At 43.7% G+C, this 21464-nt stretch overlaps 1 protein-coding gene across 1 annotated transcript in view; it reads right to left on the reverse strand.

Annotated features, from left to right (window-relative positions):
- Positions 1–18137, reverse strand: part of LOC115198707 (heparan sulfate glucosamine 3-O-sulfotransferase 4-like) — a 101232-nt gene extending 83095 nt beyond the window's left edge. Inside the window, exon 1 of the mRNA XM_029760872.1 lies at positions 16726–18137. Within this exon, the coding sequence (XP_029616732.1) occupies positions 16726–17345 (620 nt within the window). The 5' untranslated portion in view covers positions 17346–18137. The remainder of the gene's footprint in view (positions 1–16725) is intronic.
- Positions 18138–21464: the final 3327 nt, after the last annotated feature.

The following is a 21464-nucleotide window of genomic DNA, read 5'->3' on the forward strand; positions in this document are numbered from 1 at the left end:
TTGCCTTTCTAAAGACACTGTCGCAATATGAAAACGTTACATTACCTACCTTCTCTTTTCCTGTTCAAACTCGTGAGGATACGGGGACATATCATTTTGACTTACACTGCAATAACCTAAACTCAACCTACACTTCAGCTGCAGTCTGATGGTGGCCTGAGTGGACTGGTTTGGGAGCAAGAAGCAGCATCCAGTATTTCAACCACATCTAAGGCAATTTTGCCAAAAGGTTGAGACATTTACAAATAAACTGGTGCACTCAGTCAAGCAAAGACAACTATGATTCAATTGTGAATCGCGTTTACGGTGGAATTACTATGTACAGGAACTTTGCTATATCAGAATGTGAACAACTCATCAAAAGACTATGGGCAAATCACCTGTCAGAACAATTTAGAGACACGGTGTGGCTAATCTGAGTGTGAAGGCTCCCGGTGAGAGCAGTAGTCCAATGGAGCTGTTACATTAAAACCAAAAAATGCCCAATGCCATCATGCACTGATGATGAAACACTTGAATACGGATAACTAGAATGTAGTAGAATGAAGACAATTGGGGAACTAATGCGGTTTTCATTCAAGTTGAACCAAATGCCATACTGTATGGAAAAGTTCATGGAACATTTAATGAGATCTACAAAGACCTTTTCCACTTCACAGTATTTATAGTAAAAAGCTACAAAACAAGAGATGATGCAAACAACTGTCTATATCTCATGAAAGGGAAAATAATCAGTTATAATTTTAAGACTAATCTTTAAAAAAATAATAATAATCACTCATAGTGTGGAAATATATACTGCTCAAAAAAATAAAGGGAACACTTAAACAACACAATGTAACTCCAAGTCAATCACACTTCTGTGAAATCAAACTGTCCACTTAGGAAGCTACACTGATTGACAATAAATTTCACATGCTGTTGTGCAAATGGAATAGACAACAGGTGGAAATTATAGGTAATTAGCAAGACACCCCCAATAAAGGAGTGGTTCTGCAGGTGGTAACCACAGACCACTTCTCAGTTCCTATGCTTCCTGGCTGATGTTTTGGTCACTTTTGAATGCTGGCGGTGCTTTCACTCTAGTGGTAGCATGAGACGGAGTCTACAACCCACACAAGTAGCTCAGGTAGTGCAGCTCATCCAGGATGGCACATCAATGCGAGCAGTGGCAAGAAAGTTTGCTGTGTCTGTCAGCGTAGTGTCCAGAGCATGGAGGCGCTACCAGGAGACAGGCCAGTACATCAGGAGACGTGGAGGAGGCCGTAGGAGGGCAACAACCCAGCAGCAGGACCGCTACCTCCGCCTTTGTGCAAGGAGGAGCAGGAGGAGCACTGCCAGAGCCGCACAGCCCTCCATGTGCTCGCCAGAGGTAGCCTGTGTAACGGTTGTTGTCGGGGATAGAGGACCAAAACGCAGCAGGAATGTGGATGCTCATCTTGTTATTTATTTTAAATCAAGAGAACACCAAAATAACAAAAAGAAGAACTCACGAATAACAAAACAGTCTTGTTATGCTCACACAAGCAAAACAAGAAACAATCTCCCACAACACTACACCAAACAATTACCCATATATAGGACTCTCAATCAGAAGCAACGAGAAAGCACCTGCCTCCTTGAGAGTCCAACCCCCCATTAACCTACACATAGAAATACCACAAACCAGAAAGAACATAGAGATACAAAACATAGAACATAGACCGAAACCCGGAAATAATAAATCAAACACCCTACTACAAAAATCACCACCCCGAACCACATAAACAAAATACCTTCTGCCACGTCCTGACCAAACTACAATAACAAATAACCCTTATACTGGTCAGGACGTGACAGCCTGACTGCCATTAGGTACCGAGATGAGATCCTCAGACCCCTTGGGAGACCATATGCTGGTGCGGTTGACCCTGGGTTCCTCCTAATGCAAGGCAATGCTAGACCTCATGTGGCTGGAGTGTGTCAGCAGTTCCTACAAGAGGAAGGCATTGATGCTATGGACTGGCCCACCCGTTCCCCAGACCTGAATCAAATTGAGCACATCTGGGACATCATGTCTCGCTCCATCCACCAACGCCACGTTGCACCACAGACTGTCCAGGAGTTGGCGGATGCTTTAGTCCAGGTCTGGGAGGAGATTCCTCAGGAGACCATCCGCCACCTCATCAGGAGCATGCCCAGGCGTTGTAGGGAGGTCATACAGGCACGTGGAGGCCACACACACTACTGAGCCTCATTTTGACTTGCTTTAAGGACATTACATCAAAGTTGGATCAGCCTGTAGTGTGGTTTTCCACTTTAATTTTGAGTGTGACTCCAAATCCAGACCTCCATGGGTTGATAAATTGGATTTCCATTGATTATTTTTGTGTGATTTTGTTGTCAGCACATTTAACTATGTAAAGAAAAAAGTGTTTAATAAGATTATTTCATTCATTCAGATCTAGTATGTGTTATTTTAGTGTTCCCTTTATTTTTTTGAGCACTAGGCCTTTAAGAGTTTTAGTCTCTTCATCTATGGGTGGTACCGTGGGATGTTTGACTTTGGACATTCACTCACCTCGAACACACAACAACCCACACCCCTCTCACAGCTTCAGAGTTGAGTTAGCCCAACAGACAGGTGAGAGGGAGAGTGATCGTATTACACCTGGAGTAGCCTATAAGAGAAAATGCCTCAGTCCTAAAAATGTACCTCAATAACAACCGCTAGTATGCAGACCGACCCATCAAGCAGCCAATGGCTGACTGAGTGAACTAATCAAACACCGCGTCTTTGTTTTGATCGGATTCCGCCGTGAGCAACCATCAGTGGTTTGTAGGCAGTTTTCAGTGCATTACACTGTCTTGGCACCACTAACCAAAAATCTACTGAAAGGAAAAACATCAAATGGGTGTGTTTGTGCAGATCCATCTGTGTGTAGGGAAGGAGCCAGCTAAGTGAGTCCCAACTATTAAATAGCATGAAGAAACACATGCAACATTAGTAGCAAGGCAAATTAAACTATCTGTTGTTAAACACAAGGTGTAAAATTCCTTCCTCTTGCATCGCACTGTTGGTTAACTAATTATCATGCAACAAAATGTTGAAACCCTGAAGCGTTTGTTGAGTTTACCCAAGGTGCGGTGAGTACGTGTTTAGCCCTGTAAAAAGTGGGTTTATTACAGCACAAATCTAACAGCGAGTGATTCAGTGTGAGGCTGAGATGACGCAGAGCCAGAGGCTGCTGGGATTGCTTCATTTATATTCCACTGATTGCATCAGAAAATTGTGAGACTGTTAATTGGAGACAATGTGGCCAGAAACAGATACGGAGAGACATGTGACTACAACAATGGCATCAAAGATAATATTTAGCTAAAAGCCGGTGTTAATGATGACAGCAACAACAATACCAAGCTGTTCTCACAGAATTATATACCTTTAATCATTAGGAAAATACTAGCCCTCACAACTATCCCCCCAAATAAACTTCAGTCGGGTTAGATATGCCCAATTGACCTTCCGTTGGCACGTCAATGTTTCGAATCAAGAAGCAATTGTTATTGCAAATGCTCCCTTGCATCCATCTGAGGACATGTTGACAAAGCTTTCATTTATGACCGATTCCCCAGCCCAGCGAGCATGGCCCCAGCGTGATGTTGATTAGGTGGCTTGTACGAAATAAGCTTGAGAGGCCCATTTCACCACAAACCTGTATTCATTTAGTTCTGCAGATTTATACTGGCCTGCTATCTCGGCAAGAAAATCCAGCATGACATGAGTGAAATTTGCCCTTTTGAAAAGAGGGTTAATCTTTCTTTCTTTCCTACTGCAACCTCAAATCTCACTGTGGCCAGCATGCCTCCAATGATCTGGGGGCCACAGCCAGTAAATTAAATTAAATAAACCCATTAGTTACAGCACTGTTACCTTCTCACCTCTGCCCAGATGCGCTTTCATGGTAAGTTGTCCCATCATGAAAAAAAACAAGGGACTCGGTATAGGATTGTGATGCCAAAGTCACCTTGACTCCAAAGACAGGGTGGTCTGTCCTCAATGTTCATCACAAAGATCAATTAAAATAGCCTGTTTTGCAATACAGGACGAGCCCAATATGTTCCGCAGGTGTCTGAAGGTAAATGTATGCTTATTTAAAAATCAATTCATACTTAACATTGTCCCTCCTCGAGTCGTGCAGATGTGAAACAAACTGGAGGTCGATGGGAGTGGAAGGAGACCGTAAGCAGAGTCATCCCAGGCATACTGAAAATGAACGGGATGAATAACCAAGTGTAGCTCACATATCTACAGATAAAACTCAGACAAAAAGAGTCTAATCCTGCTATAGCCCTGGGTATGGGTTGGCATGTTTTCACTCCTATCTTTTCTTCCTGCTCTGAAACAAATCTTTTGAAAATACTGTAACTACAGTTTGACATCTATCTTTTTTTGGAACGATACAAAGCGTCATAGCTAAATCCTGACATTCAACAGAAAAACTAGACCATGGGGAAACGGGACTGTACCTGTGATGTCTGACTGTGTACCCCTTTGTACTTACCCCCATACCTAGAGGATTATGGGATATGTAACTTTTCTTTTAAACACACAAGCATCTTTAACATGATTTCACTGAAACACATTTCCTCGTGTGACGCCCTGCACACGTGTGTGGCTGAGCATGTTACAGGCATAAAGAAAAACTATCAGACACATTAGCTAAGAGTTGGCTTCACATGGTTGGGAGGAGCTAATGGCCCCATTAAAACAGGAAGAGCATGTTAACTTGCAACTAAATCTCTAATCCCAATAATCCAAATTATCCAGGAAAAACAATCACCTTCTTATACACCAATTAGTAATTAGCATAATCCCTAAAAGCATCCTTTTTCATTTCATCGGCTTAGTCCAAGTCTCAAAGGAGCTTGGCACAATGCCACAGCCTCTATATAAAAACCACTTCCACCAGCCTACACAGAGAAGAGAGGACAGCATTCTCATGGTGGAGGTCTGATTAATAAAGTGTTCTTGATACAGATGGTTGAAACTCGAAAACCTAAATACTTATAACAGGGTTTTTATAAACATAACTCCCAATGAAGATTTCCTACTTGAAAATCCCAATCAACATGGAAAGGGAAAGGGGGATATCTAGTCAGTTGTACAACTGAATGCATTCAACTGAAATGTGTCTTCCCCATTTAACCCATCCCCTCTGAATCAGAATACCATCCCAATGTAAGGACTGTGTTGTGCGTAGTTTACACGTCTAATACTCATCTCCTTCATTGTTTCACACTGTGCTAAAATATTCTAGCGGAATACCCCATGGTGATTTCAGGCAAAGAAAGAGCATGAATAAATAAACAACATAAAGCGATGAGAAACTTCAAAGGCAATGGGGCAATCGCAGCAAACAAGCTCCTGGAAGCCAATGAATGTGTTTGTCTTTGTTTGTGACAGTGACTCAGGGGTGTAAACAGAGGAATTAACGCACACCTCCGGAGTCTCAGCACATCGCACCGCCATAATTGAATTAAGCCTGTCAAGATTGTTGTGAGCTGTGGATGGCGTCAGTGGCGCGAGGTGCATGTGGGCTCACAGGACACCTGTATATTTCTATAGCTGGAACTTCCTTTTCATTCTGCTCTGTTCTTTGGCGAGTCCTTGGAGAGAAAAAAAAGACAATTGCTTTCCATGTCATCCCAGACTATATCTCAAGGTAATTCCTACATCTTGATACGGCCAAGCTGATGCATTTCCTATGAATAAGCTCTGTGTGTAACATGTCATGGGCATGCAGGCGGAATAATGCTACTGGTGGAGCGTGGAGGGAGAAGTTATGATTTCCACTCTCCCCACATCCCTCAGCTTAACACACTCATGGAGTACATGTCAGGTCACGGCCACATATTTGAAACATGCTCCCAACAGCCCTTGCGTGACGTCTTGGCTCCATGGCCAGCCCTGTCAGAGAGAACCCTGCTCTGACTGAACCAATGCATCAGCTTGCTTTTGGGTTTGTGTCATTCGACTGCATCCCTCACAACCGATAAGGGACATGTATGCACAGCACCAAGTGCTCCAGGAGAGGCGAAAGGAAAATTGGAATCTTGACAAGTATGATTGACATGCTTATTTGTCCCAAAAGGAAGTCTTATTCAGAGAGATTTAAAGATGGCTGCATCATAAAGCATCATTCTTGCCGAATGGAATCATTGTTCCTTCTGACTAGAAGCACATCACAGCAATTCTGCGGCAAGTAAATAATCCCTGGGAGATAGGAATCCTTTCAAGCTTAAAATGACTTGTGCTTATACTTTATTTTTGGTCCAAAATAAATCATTTAACAGGCGAGACTTGGGCTGTCATTTTCAGGCAATCCATCTATGACATGGAACTGAAATAGCGGTTGAAGAATTCCCTGTTTTCCCATTGGCGATGGAATGGAAAAGAATGCAAGGAAGAATTCCATCCAGTTCTATTTTGACAGACACAACCTAAAGGGAGGCCGAGCCTTGATGGCAAACATGCCCCAATGCCAATTTATTGTGTTGGCAAATTGAATCAGCAAATTAAATTCTAAGCTCAAGTAAAGTCAACTTTACTGGAATTGGAGAACGATCACTTTAGGTGTTTGGGTGTAGCTTTGTCCATGACACGGAATAGGAAATGAATGTCAAAGAGAGAGGGTAAGGTATTGCATGTGAATAGCAAGAAGAAGCTGGGGTAGAATGAAATTGTCTGCACTAACCCACTGCCAGAGTGATTTGTCCTCTCTCTAAGCCACAAAGGATGCAGCAGTATTACTTCTTTCATAATTCTAGTGTCACAATAGAAATAGACTAAGATAGCCCCCCAAGGCTGATCCTAGAGTAGCACAAAACAAATTGAATCCACATTCTCCCAACACAAAACACTGATTCCATTGCAGAAAAAAAAACATTTTCCCAGGCAGTGCAATGCTTTGTGGCTGGTGTTCATGACTAGACTTATTTTGATAATACCTGCTGATATGGTGGAACTGGAAAGAAAAAGTGTTGTGAATTTTTCCCACAGTTCCGCTGTAGAGACACATACACATAAGATAGCTATACACACCTAAATATCTAGCTAGTAGACATTTAGCTAGCTACCTTGTAACAGGTACAGTTGAAGTCGGAAGTTTACATACACCTTAGCCAAATACATTTAAACTCAGTTTTTCACAATTCCTGACATTTAATCATAGTAACAATGCCCTGTCTTAGGTCAGTTAGGATCACCACTTGATTTTAAGAATGTGAAATGTCAGAGTAATAGTTGAGAGAATGATTTATTTCAGTTTTTATTTCTTTCATCACATTCCCAGTGGTCAGAAGTTTACATACACTCAATTAGTATTTGGTAGCATTGCCTTTAAATAGTTTAAATTGAGTCAAATGTTTTGGCTAGCCTTCCACAAGCTTCCACAATAAGTTGGGTGAATTTTGTCCCATTTCTCCTGACAGAGCTGGTGTAACGGAGTCAGGTTTGTAGGCCTCCTTACTCACACATGCTGTTTCAGTTCTGCCCACAGATTTTCAATAGGATTGAGGTCAGGGCTTTGTGATGGCCACTCCAATACCTTGACTTTGTTGTCCTCAAGCCATTTTGCCACAACTTTGGAAGTATGCTTTGGGTCATTGTCTATTTAGAAGACCCATTTGCGACCAAGCTTTAACTTCCTGACTGATGTTGCTTCAATTTATCCACATCATTTTCCTACCTCATGATGCCATCTATTTTGTGAAGTGCACCAGTCCCTCCTGCAGCAAAGCACCCCCACAACATGATGCTGCCACCTATTGCTTCACGGTTGTGATGGTGTTCTTCGGCTTGCAAGCCTCCCCCTTTCTCCTCCAAACATAACGATGGTCATTATGGCCAAACAGTTCTATTTTTGTTTCATCAGACCAGAGGACATTTCTCCAAAAGGTACGATATTCGTCCCCATGTGCAGTTGCAAACCGTAGTCTGGCTTTTTTTATGGCCGTTTTAAAACAGTGGCTTGTTCCTTGCTGAGCGGCCTTTCAGGTTATGTCGATATAGGACTCATTTTACTGTGGATATAGATAATTTTGTACTTGTTTCCACCAGCATCTTCACAAGGTTCTTTGCTATTGTTCTGGGATTGATTTGCACTTTTCGCACCAAAGTACGTTCATCTCTAGGAGACAGAACGCGTCTCCTTCCTGAGCGGTATTTTTAATTTATTTATATATTTTATTTATTTCACCTTTATTTAACCAGATAGGCAAGTTGAGAACAAGTTCTCATTTACAATTGCGACCTGGCCAAGATAAAGCAAGCAGTTTGACACATACAACAACACAGAGTTACACATGGAGTAAAACAATAATATAGTAGAAAAATAAGTCTATATACAAAGTGAGCAAATGAGGTGAGATAAGGGAGGTAAAGGCAAAAAAGGCCATGGTGGCGAAGTAAATACAATGTAGCAAGTAAAACACTGGAATGGTAGATTTGCAGTGGAAGAAAGTGAAAAGTAGAAATATAAATAATGGGGTGCAAAGGAGCAAAATAAATAAATACAGCAGGGGAAGTGGTAGTTGTTTGGGCTAAATTATAGTTGGGCTATGTACAGGTGCAGTAATCTGTGAGCTTCTCTGACAGCTGGTGCTTAAAGCTAGTGAGGGAGATAAGTGTTTCCAGTTTTAGAGATTTTTGTAGTTCGTTCCAGTCATTGGCAGCAGAGAACTGGAAGGAGAGGCGGCCAAAGGAGGAATTGGCTTTGGGGATGACCAGAGAGATATACCTGCTGGAGCGCGTGCTACAGGTGGGTGCTGCTATGGTGACCAGCGAGTTGACATAAGGGGGAACTTTACCTAGCAGGGTCTTGTAGATGACCTGGAGCCAGTGGGTTTGGCGACGACTATGAAGCGAGGGCCAGCCAACGAGAGCGTACAGGTCGCAGTGGTGGGTAGAATATGGGGCTTTGGTGACAAAACGGATGGCACTGTGATAGACTGCATCCAATTTATTGAGTAGGGTATTTTGTAAATGACATCGCCGAAGTCGAGGATCGGTAGGATGGTCAGTTTTACGAGGGTATGTTTGGCAGGCAGCATGAGTGAAAGATGCTTTGTTGCGAAATAGGAAGCCAATTCTAGATTTAACTTTGGATTGGAGATGTTTGATGTGAGTCTGGAAGGAGAGTTTACAGTCTAACCAGACACCTAGGTATTTGTAGTTGTCCACATATTCTAAGTCAGAACCGTCCAGAGTAGTGATGCTGGACGGGCGGGCAGGTGCAGGCAGCGATCGGTTGAAGAGCATGCATTTAGTTTTACTTGTATTTAAAAGCAGTTGGAGGCCACGGAAGGAGAGTTGTATGGCATTGAAGCTCGTCTGGAGGGTAGTTAACACAGTGTCCAAAGAAGGGCCAGAAGTATACAGAATGGTGTCGTCTGCGTAGAGGTGGATCAGAGACTCACCAGCAGCAAGAGCGACATCATTGATGTATACAGAGAAAAGAGTCGGCCCAAGAATTTAACCCTGTGGCACCCCCATAGAGACTGCCAGAGGCCCGGACAACAGGCCCTCCAATTTGACACACTGAACTCTATCGGAGAAGTAGTTGGTGAACCAGGCGAGGCAATAATTTGAGAAACCAAGGCTATTGAGTCTGCCGATGAGGATGTGGTGACTGACAGAGTCGAAAGGCTTTGCCAGGTCAAGGAATACGGCAGCACAGTATTGTTTGTTATCGATGGCGGTTAAGATATCATTTAGGACCTTGAGCGTGGCTGAGGTGCACCCATGACCAGCTCTGAAACCAGATTGCATAGCGGAGAAGGTGCGGTGGGATTCGAAATGGTTGGTAATCTGTTTGTTGACTTGGCTTTCGAAGACTTTAGAAAGGCAGGGTAGGATAGATATAGGTCTGTAGCAGTTTGGGTCAAGAGTGTCCCCCCTTTGAAGAGGGGGATGACCGCAGCTGCTTTCCAATCTTTGGGAATCTCAGACAACACGAAAGAGAGGTTGAACAGGCTAGTAATAGGGGTTGCAACAATTTCGGCAGATCATTTTAGAAGGAAAGGGTCCAGATTGTCTAGCCCGGCTGATTTGTAGGGGTCCAGATTTTGCAGCTCTTTCAGAACATCAGCTGACTGGATTTGGGAGAAAGAGAAATGGGGAAGGCTTGGGCGAGTTGCTGTGGGGGGGGGGGGGTGCAGTGCTGTTGACCGGAGTAGGGGTAGCCAGGTGGAAAGCATGGCCAGCCGTATAAAAATGCTTATTGAAATTCTCAATTATAGTGGATTTATCGGTGGTGACAGAGTTTCCTATCCTCAGTGCAGTGGGCAGCTGGGAGGAGGTGCTCTTATTCTCCAAGGACTTTACAGTGTCCCAGAACTTTTTTGAGTTTGTGTTGCAGGAAGCAAATTTCTGCTTGAAAAAGCTAGCCTTGGCTTTTCTAACTGCCTGTGTATATTGGTTTCTAACTTCCCTGAAAAGTTGGATATCACGGGGGCTGTTCGATGCTAATGTAGAACGCCACAGGATGTTTTTGTGTTGGTTAAGGGCAGTCAGGTCTGGAGAGAACCAAGGGCTATATCTGTTCCTGGTTCTAAATTTCTTGAATGGGGCATGCTTATTTAAGATGGTGAGGAAGGCATTTAAAAAAAATAACCAGGCATCCTCTACTGAAGGGATGAGGTCAATATCCTTCCAGGATACCCGGGCCAGGTCGATTAGAAAGGCCTCCTCGCTTAAGTGTTTCAGGGAGTGTTTGACAGTGATGAGTGGAGGTCGTTTCACTGCTGACCCATTACGGATGCAGGCAATGAGGCAGTGATCGCTGAGATCTTGGTTGAAAACAGCAGAGGTGTATTTAGAGGGCAAGTTGGTTAGGATGATATCTATGAGGGTGCCCGTGTTTACGGCTTTGGGGTGGTACCTGGTAGGTTCATTGATAATTTGTGTGAGATTGAGGGCATCAAGCTTAGATTGTAGGATGGCTAGGGTGTTAAGCATGTCCCAGTTTAGGTCACCTAGCAGCACGAGCTCTGAAGATAGATGGGGGCAATCAGTTCACATATGGTGTCCAGAGCACAGCTGGGGGCAGAGGGTGGTCTATAGTGAGAGTGAGAGACTTGTTTTTAGAGAGGTGGATTTTTAAATGTAGAAGTTCGAATTGTTTGGGTACAGACCTGGATAGTAGGACAGAACTCTGCAGGCTATCTCTGCAGTAGATTGCAACACCGCCCCCTTTGGCCGTTCTATCTTGTCTGAGGATGGTATGACGGCTGCGTGGTCCCATGGTGTTTATACTTGCGTACTATTGTTTGTACAGATGTGGTACCTTCAGGCGTTTGGAAATTGCTCCCAAGGAGGAACCAGACTTGTGGAGGTCTACAATTTATTTTCTGAGGTCTTGGCTGATTTCTTTTGATTTTCCCATGATGTCAAGCAAAGAGGCACTGAGTTTGAAGGTAGGCCTTGAAATACATCCACAGGTACACCTCCAATTGACTCAAATTATGTCAATAAGCCTATTAGAAGCTTCTATAGCCATGACATCATTTTCCAAGCTGTTTAAAGGCACAATGTAATTAGTGTATATAAACTTCTGACCCACTGGAATTGTGATACAGTGAATTATAAGTGAAATATTCTGTCTGTAAACAATTGTTGGAAAAATTACTTGTGTCATGCACAAAGTAGATGTCCTAACCGACTTGCCAAAACTATATTTTGTTAACAAGAAATTTGTGGAGTGGTTGAAAAAGCGAGTTTTAATGAGTGTATGTAAACTTCCGACTTCAACTGTATCGTGCATGTGATTATACACAAGAGTAAATGGCTACACAAACCTGCCATTCACAGTTGTAGGAACTTGCTACAGAGTGAGTTACATTAGGCTTTTAAGTGTGATCCAATATCCATATTTATTCAGACTGACAGTAATTGGTGGTGCAGCAATCTGAAGGTTCTGATTATTCTCCATCATAAACTCATGTTGAACAGCCAGACAGAGATGACACAAAAGGCTTCCTGGTGGGAAGGTGCCGTCTGTGTCATAGCGCTGTGCCATGTCTGCATCCAGTCAAAGGCATTGGAACAGGAAATAAATATCTTTCTGTTGTGGACGCTGGTGGAATCTCTGGGCTCTGTGGTGCTTGGGAGTTTAATCAAGTGGAATAGGGGAGGGGGGATGTTGAGACCAACCTGACTGCAGCGGTCCACTCTCTTCACAGACACTGGGGCATGCTGCTAATTAAAAAGTTGAATTCCACGACTGCTGCGTTGGCATCCCAGTACCCAGAGGTGCGTCCTTGCGAGCCTTGGCGCCATCTTATCAGGCATAGACAGATTCCGGCTTGCCGGGGAGGAGCGGAGGACGTGGAGGCGCTGCAGGAGCAGCAACACAGGCCCAGCTGGAAGATGGAGAGATGGCATCCAGCCTGCTGCTCAGGGATCAGGCCCACCTCCCTCCATCCCATCTCCCCGCTGACTGGAGTCACGGGCCCCTAGTCTGGTGGCAAGACTCAGGGAGCTGAGCCGTGGAGCGGCATGCTGAGGTGGGAGCGCAGGGGTAAACAAGGGATAAACACAGGATTTAGACTCTTTGAAGCTACTCTCAGCGGTAGATCGCTGTCTCCGACACACACTTCCTGTCAGAGGGTCCTGTCTTACTACACTGAAGGGTGCGGATAAAGCTGGGGCTAGAATTCATGCTATTCTCCTGAGTCCCCCCGGGCCTGCAGCAGTGCAAAGACATGGTGCTCTGACATGGTCTCTACACTACTAGCATTTCATATTTACTGAGAAAGAAGAAGCAGCAAACTGGAAATTCTTTCGTTAAGCTTTTTCCACCATTCAGTGGGAAACAGAGCCTCGATGAAAAAGTAGATAAAAGAATGAGAGCACTTCATTGCAAGGCCTTGGCAGAGCGTAGAGCCTGCACTGTGTGGGCTTCTGTGCTGTGTAGGTCCCTATTGATCAGAATGCATTACAACTCACACAAAGAGAGAAAGTCCTTGGTGATGGCAAGGCTGATTCTTTGGCATCTTTTTTAAAGGCCACCTCATATAAAAGCCAGCAGGCAGCAACCAAGACCTCCGCCTGAGGTGAAATAGCTTGGGGAAGGAGAGCACATTCAGAACATCGTGCTGCACATTATAAGCACGACTGTAATTTAACATTATTGTTTGTCACATTGTGCAACACAGGGCTATAGCCTGGCAACGGTACAAAACAGCTCAAAAGATTTACAGTCACATTGCCTCAGCTTTTATCGCTTACAAGGTAGAAGTGTCATTCTCCCAACACAATGATAAGGGGCTCGGAGACCTCAGAGCCGCTTCAGAGCTATGCATCTCATTGGACAACTCACACAATATGATCAGCATTGTAGTACCACCCAAATAATATTCCTGGAAAATCAATTGTATCACAAGCAATAGAGTTGTTCCTGAATACCAGCTCAATGAATCGCCTGCTGTTTTGCAGCACCTATTTAAACCCGAGATAGGCTTCCAGGCAACGGCGTGATTCTTCTAATGATGGTATAGCTATTATGATCTGACACACAGAAAGAACGCCCTGCTGGTTAAAGCCTATAGCTTCCCTTCAAAAGCGGTAAGGAGTTTAACAAGGCATAAGGTCCTCCCCGACAAGCCTTTTAAACATTGGTGTTACCCGGGTAAAACAGATGTCACCAAGGTGCTGCATCATATTTCATGAACAAGAAGATTAACTTACTCCCTGTGAAATATACGCCCAGCGCATGGGGTATAAAAATATGTTTTCACTTGATATTTCTAGCAGATGAATTCTGTATGCGTACCAGGATTCTGGAGCACCGTATAACTGTGGCAAGCACAGAATAGCTCTCTCAGTGCACACCTCTTCAGGATGTACATTTGTACTGGCTTCTTTTAAATCTTTTACAACGGTACCGCATTCATCCTCTGCCAGTGTCTAACTCTCCAAGTCATCAAAAAGTACGAAATGGGCCACCGCTGCACAACCAAATTGATTCAGTGCATGTGGTGACATTATCAGACTCAACCTCAGAAGCCAACGTTAAATGGTCGTGATCATGATTTCAGTCATAGGATTAGGCACACAGCCTACACAGTAGGCCTGCACACAGCTTACACAGTAGGCCTGCACACAGCGTACACAGTAGGCCTGCACACAGCGTACACAGTAGACCTGCACACAGCCTACACAGTAGACCTGCACACAGCCTACACAGTAGGCCAGCACACAGCTTACACAGTAGGCCCAGCACACAGCCTACACAGTAGGCCTGCACACAGCTTACACAGTAGGCCTGCACACAGTCTACACAGTAGGCCTGCACACAGCCTACACAGTAGGCCCGCACACAGCCTACACAGTAGGCCCGCACACAGTCTACACAGTAGGCCCGCACACAGCTTACACAGTAGGCTGCACACAGCTTACACAGTAGGCCTGCACACAGCTTACACAGTAGGCCTGCACACAGCCTACACAGTAGGCCTGCACACAGCCTACACAGTAGGCCTGCACACAGCCTACACAGTAGGCCTGCACACAGCCTACACAGTAGGTCCTGCACACAGCTTACACAGTAGGCCTGCACACAGCCTACACAGTAGGCCTGCACACAGCCTACACAGTAGGTCTGCACACAGTCTACACAGTAGGCCTGCACACAGACGTGGTGTAGTATATTTTTTGAAACAGAAAAAATCCACAAAATTGACATGCTTTGTCTGTAGCATCAGGACGTGGGCAGATCACATAGTTCTGAGTGTAACCTTTTTTTTCCTTGTCACACTACAACACTGTTAAAATTTGGCAGACAGAACAGCCACATTGCTATATCGTCCCCATGGGTGTAAAAAACACAGCTACCCAATACTTACATTTCTGCATACGTCATCCTGAGGTTAACATTAGGACGAAACGTGGAAATAAATGTTAAGAGTGCTTAAGGGATTTGGTTGGCTCAGGGGCACTAAAACACACAAGCACACTTTGGTGTTATTTATGTAAGCCTGTCATCTTGTCGTCTAATGAGCCTGACACCGAAAGCGTAATGAAACGTCTCACATTAACACGGGCTAAATGAACAGCCAACAGCCGAGGACAGAGGAGAGCATAGCTCCCATCCACACTGCAATGAGTTGAGGCAGATGGTCTCCTGTATACCCAAAGCCCCGAGCCACTGTACTAGACTGGGTTCATAGGCACAGCACCACATCCCTCTGGGCACAAGCATGGAGTCAGGGACTCTGTGTACTACTGGCTGGCTTCATTTTCATTCTCTGCTCACTGAGTCCATTTGAAATCCAGCATTCCCTTGTTTGGTCAGACCATCATCTTGCTAGATGCTGGCGCTCTGTCAAACGGAGGGACGGACGAACCCTCAAACAGACTGTGGTTTAATGCCATGATTGTTTATCTTTTAATAAACAGGGAAAAAAATCACAAAGGAGGCAGTGAGATGTGCAGTGTTGGAAAACAAAGAAAAACATGACTGGGGGAATCTTTACCTTGAATGTATTGCATGTGAGAAGACACGGATGGCACAACACTCAGGACCAGTAGAGAAACATCTGGATTAGCTGATCAAAATGATGATCTCTCTACCCCCATGCAGTCATACAGCAAAAGCCTGGCAATATGACTTTTAGATAGATGGGCTTAAATAGGCCTTTAGCTACATGCATTTGGTTTCAGCTCTGTGTCAGATTAAATAGCTTTAAAATGACCACTTTTTCACAATTCCTCCAATATACACTGAATCAGATATGGATCTTGGTGAGCGCATAATGTTTTCATTTTGTTATCAAGCTACGGGACGTTTTTCTGCAATGGTGGACATTACAAAGCATTTGCTAAATAGACGCAATATTCCATAGTTGGGAACTAGCTATCAGATGGAAATACACTTGGAAATACATTTTGTCGAAATGAGGCAAGATTGTCTATATTTGTGGCACTATCAGAACATGTGGTACAGTATGAACACTAACTCGACATCCCATCCCAAACCCAGAGTACACTGCTAAGGTACCAGGCCTGTTGCACAGGGGCAGTTCTGAACACTGTAGAAAGGTAATACCACAACTGTAGGTGGGATCTGAATAGTGTTCCAATGAATGCACTCGCATGAACACCTGATCGACTGAATAGTTTGGCTATTGCTGCATGCTATGTTCATATACATGCATACTATGATAAAACATGGTATATTATTTTAAAACTAGGTTCACTGTACTTCAGAAGCAAGATATAAAGGTGTACTGCATAAAGGCTACTTTGTTCCCTAGGTGTGGTTTCTAAGTGATATGAATATTTTAGTTTATCATCCAAATCAGTCTAGCTCTCATTTTGATGCAGCGGGAATAGATATGAATGATTAGGCTAACTGATCAACTGTTGCCTATTGTTGGATGTACAACAAGTACTAGACTAGAAACATTTTTAAGCGGAATTACTTGGCAGATATCCAATCTAATAGGTAGACAATTTTTAAGCAGAGTTGTTATTTTTATTATGATTATGATTATTATGATTATAATGAATAATGCCATTGATAGTGGTATAGGCCTACTTATTATTAGTAGTATTATTAGGGATAATCTAATGCATTTTAAATATGACCCAATCGAGACTATCTACCAACACATGGTTTATGTTATGTGGGGTAATGAGACCTCTGAACCAGATAGGGTTATTAAGTGAGTGGATGCGCGCACCTGTACCAATCCAGCCCTTTCTCGTAGTTCCTGTCGAAGAAATGTGGCTCATTCCCAACGGCTCTGATATCGGGATGGACCCTCAAAGCTTCGAGCAGAGCCCTGGTACCTCCTTTCTTCACCCCAATTATAATGGCTTGGGGTAATTTTTTCACCCCATAATCCGAGGTGCAGTTCACCCTGAGTTCGTTGTCCGTGGTGCTGATTTCCTGGCGCTCCCTCTCCAGAGCGGGAGATTGATACACCGCGGCAGTTTTAGTCGGAGCCGCCTGATTCCGAACCCAATCCAATGTTCTTTGTTCGGTCTCCACATTATCTTTGACAGTGGAAATTGCAACCGTTTGCTCGGCGGTGGCGGCAGTCACCTCTATCAGATCCTCGTCCAAATAGCCCTGGGGTGAAGTGGAATAAAGTTTCTCCCTTAATGTTACGAAAGTTGTCTCCTCCGTCACCAGCCTCCCTTGGTACACGTAGTTCTCTTGCAAGGGGAACTGTAACGAGTTGTAACAGCTCATCAAGCTATAGAACAAGTAGGTGACAGAAAGGGAGAGGGTGAACATGAATAAAATTTTCCTGGGCACTTTAGAGGTAAAAACCGAAGTGCTGGACCAAAATGCCATCTCTGATAGCAGTGATCCTCTCAAAGAAGTGGCCAGACATGTTTCCACCCCAATACTTGCATGGACACTCAACAACAATAATCTGTCACTATCAGCATTGCTCCACTTGAAAATGTGAGTTTCTGAACCACTCCAGCATACCCCCAATTCGCATGGTTATAAGGATACAGGAAATAGATCGTTAAAATTCCGAAAGAATATCGCATCCCTTTTTTGAGTAGCCTATCGATTTCTTATTCCAACGCTGACAGCCAATGTCACCGTTTATTGGACTGAATTTGCAGATTAGAATGCCTGCGGTCTGGTGTCCTTCCAAATGAGCAGCCTGGTTTGAAATGGGCAGAGTGTGATGGACGAAGTCTTGGCATTTTACGGAAAAAGAAAAAAGGGAACGCCAAAGTGTTTGAAATAGTGTGCAAAGCACGTCTTCATCCCGACACACTGACTGCCAATTACAAATCCGGTGGATCTTCCCAACAAGGGTGAAAAAACTGTCACACATTGGTCCTCACTGCTAACTTTGTGCAGTAGAAAGTGAACAACCTTTGCATAAATATGAATTGACTCCGCTCTCTCAGTGGCCAGGAATGTTGCTTGCTGTCCTAATGCCTTCTGTTGATTGGTAGATACGATGTGCGCATCAAACTGTATGAGCTCGCCCGCACCGAAGCACTATTATATTAGTAGGAGCACCTCAAACTCAGTAAGCGAACACCCACTTTTCGCAATCGGTGCCAGAGTGTAGGAAACCCAATGAGACGTCAGATACGACAGCCAGATAGCACTGAGATGGCATTGGGAAGGCGGGATGACTATTCCTCCTCCTGTCCTTTTTCTATGCCTTATGATCAGCAAAGATATTGCTGGATGAACGTAAGGGTGAGTAGGGAAAAGTAGAACGCGGTGTATTGCCCTGTATGCACTTAAGAATAAATCTTAAAGATAATTTGCCTAACTAATGCAGGCTACATCCGAATTGCCTCAAATTATTTACTAAATAAAATCTGTCATAATAATAATTATTATTATTCTACGACTACTACTACTACATGAGTATTCTACAAGCAGCTCATGGCTGCTCCCTACTGGTGTTCTCTGGAACATTGCAATAGTTGTAACCGTGATCTTGGGAGATTTTACACAAGAAGGTAGGATGGATGGTTGGAGAATAGATCAATATTTTTTTCGATGGAAATTATGTGTGATAAAAATCGTCGTTTCACTCCACCAATTCATATCAAAGAGGTTGTTGCTTCTAATGCATGCTGGTCTGATACAAAGGAGGGGCCCATGACAGTGCTAGAGAGTGCATTGTAAGTGAGCTGGAACGGACACTAGGCTGATGTATTTTGCATTGAAGATACTTATGTAGGGAGAACATATCTATGCCACATTTATTACACAAGGTGACAGTCAGTATTGTTCTCTGAATTGAAAGATGTTGACAAATGTGACTTATGCCCTTTTGGGAGGTAGAGTAAGAGATTCTAGATTGTGAGCCACTGAGATATGTCTCCTTTTATTAGAGAGTCTCATTCATCATACTCCTCAAACACACCAGAAATATCTGCACCACAGCAATGCCTGGACAACAATAAATGGAGGGCTCATTTTATAGTAATAGCATCTGAAAGTATGAGAGAATGCTTATTTGGCCAAATTTCTCTTCCCATCACATCTCTAAGATCGTGTAACCAGCAGTTTGGCAAATCAAACAGTGGCTGAAATGACTGAGCAAGGAGGAAAAAAGGTGAGAACAAAGATATTTTATTGCCAAAACGCAATAATCCTGGAGTGGTGAACAAAAAATCAAAGTGCAGCTCTTTTGCTTTAGACCCATGGCCTCCCACAGGACAGGAAATGCTGAACAATCCAATAGGACATCTCTTACACAGAGAAAGGCAGATAAATCACACCCTTCCTTTTTTCTTAGCAGCTGTGGTACATACTGTACAGCCACTTCAGCATACAGTATGTTTTGTTATAGTATCGTTATGTAAATGTAACTGCCAAAATAATGGAAACACTTGAGTAAATGAGGGATACAAAGTATATTGAAAGCAGGTGCTGCCACACAGGTGTGATTCCTGAGTTAGTTAAGCAATTAACATCCCATTATGCTTAGGGCCATGTATGAAAATGCTGGGCTGGCCATTATTTTGGCTACTATTGCTATGCCCCCATAGGATACTATTGCTATGCCCCCACTATTGCTATGCCCCCACAGGGTACGAGTGGCCACTGAATGGTTTGATGAGCATGAGCAGCACCTTGGACAGCCTTCAACAAAACACCAAATTATGGAATTTATTGTGAGAGAATGGTGTCCCTCCAATGAAGTTCTAGAAACGTGTCAAATCTATGCCAAGGTGCAGCATTAAAACTGTTTGTCATATAATAGTTCTGCAGGAGGGGAGAAGTCAGGCGCAGGAGACTCAGGTACATAAAACACGTAGTTACTTGAATGAAGAAAAAACAAGTCCAAAATATCAAGCCGACAAGGCAAGGGAAAAATATTCCAACCAAGGAAGACAAACACAGTCTTGGGAATATATCGGGACGCAGCCCAGCAACCCTAATGCCAAAACGCTAAAATATAAATGGACCAGAAAAGAAATCCCCCCCCAACCTACAATAACAGACACGAAACAATCCCGCACAACCCCAAACACAAAACAGACAGACTAAATACCCCACTAATTACTAAACACAAAACAGGTGCTACCCTAGCCAGACATTACCAAATGAAACAGAAAAGGAAATCGGTGGCAGCTAGTAGGCCGGCGACGACGACCGCCGAGCGCCGGCCGAACGGGGAGAGGCACCACCTGTGGATGTTGTGACACTGTTCTCAATCAATCAATCAAATTTAATTCTAAAGCCCTTCTTACATCAGCTGATGTAACAAAGTGCTGTACAGAAACCCAGCGTAAAACCCCAAACAGCAAGCAATGCAGGTGTAGAAGCACGGTGGCTAGGAAAAACTCCCTAGAAAGGTTGGAACCTAAAAAGAAACCTAGAAAGGAACCAGGCTATGAGGGGTGGCCAGTCCTCTTCTGGCTGTGCCGGGTGGAGATTATAACAGAACATGACCAAGATGTTCAAATGTTCATAGATGACCAGCAGGGTCAGATAATATTAATCACAGTGGTTGTAGAGCGTGCAAAAGGTCAGCACCTCAGGAGTAAATGTCAGTTGGCTTTTCATAGCCGATCATTCAGAGTATCTCTACTGCACCTTCTGTCTCTAGAGAGTTGAAAATAGCAGGTCTGGGACAAGGTAGCACGTCCGGTGAACAGGTCAGGGTTCCATAGCCGCAAGCAGAACAGTTGAAACTGGAGCAGCAGCACGAACAGGTGGACCGCAAGGAGTCATCAGGCCAGGTAGTCCTGAGGCATGGTCCTATGGCTCAGGTCCTCAGAGAGAGAGAGAGAGAGAGAGAAAGAGAGAGAGAGAGAGAGAGAGAGAGAGAGAGAGATTCACATAGGACACCGGATAAGCCAGGAGAAATACTCCAGATATAACAGACTGACCCTAGACCCCCAACACAAACTATTGCAGCATAAATACTGGAGGCTGAGACAGGAGGGGTTCTGGCTTGTGGTGTCCCAACGCCCCATTGAGACGCTTTATGTTGGTGTTTCCTTTATTTTGTCAGTTACCTGTATATCCACTGCCATTCAAGTACTGTATCAGGGATCCTGCAGTCCACACATAGGAGACATTTGGTTGTCTAGAAGTTCTCATAACTGTTGATATAATAATTGTTGATTGGTAAATCAAAATTATATATATCAACTGGTTGATAACACCTAACTTGAGATAATCCATTTTGCATAATGTATGTATTGGTGTCAACTTGAGATGTGTATGAAAAGTTCTAAAGTACTTTGGTACAGTGTGGGTTGTGGAATGTGGAGGTAGTTGGAGCTGGCCTAAGGGGATCACTATATCCAGGACTCATTGTCTCCTGCGTGTTTTTTCTTTTTCTGGAGGAAGAGTCTGTCTCAGAATGTCTGTGTTTTAAGATTAGGGAGGGATTATTACAGTAAATCAATTTTGATTGCATTCTTCAAAATTGGCATAAAATGGAGTCCATGTTTCAAAATGAACAGTTCA

Source organism: Salmo trutta, chromosome 1, assembly GCF_901001165.1.
Source record: "Salmo trutta chromosome 1, fSalTru1.1, whole genome shotgun sequence".
Taxonomy (NCBI): Eukaryota; Metazoa; Chordata; class Actinopteri; order Salmoniformes; family Salmonidae; genus Salmo; species Salmo trutta.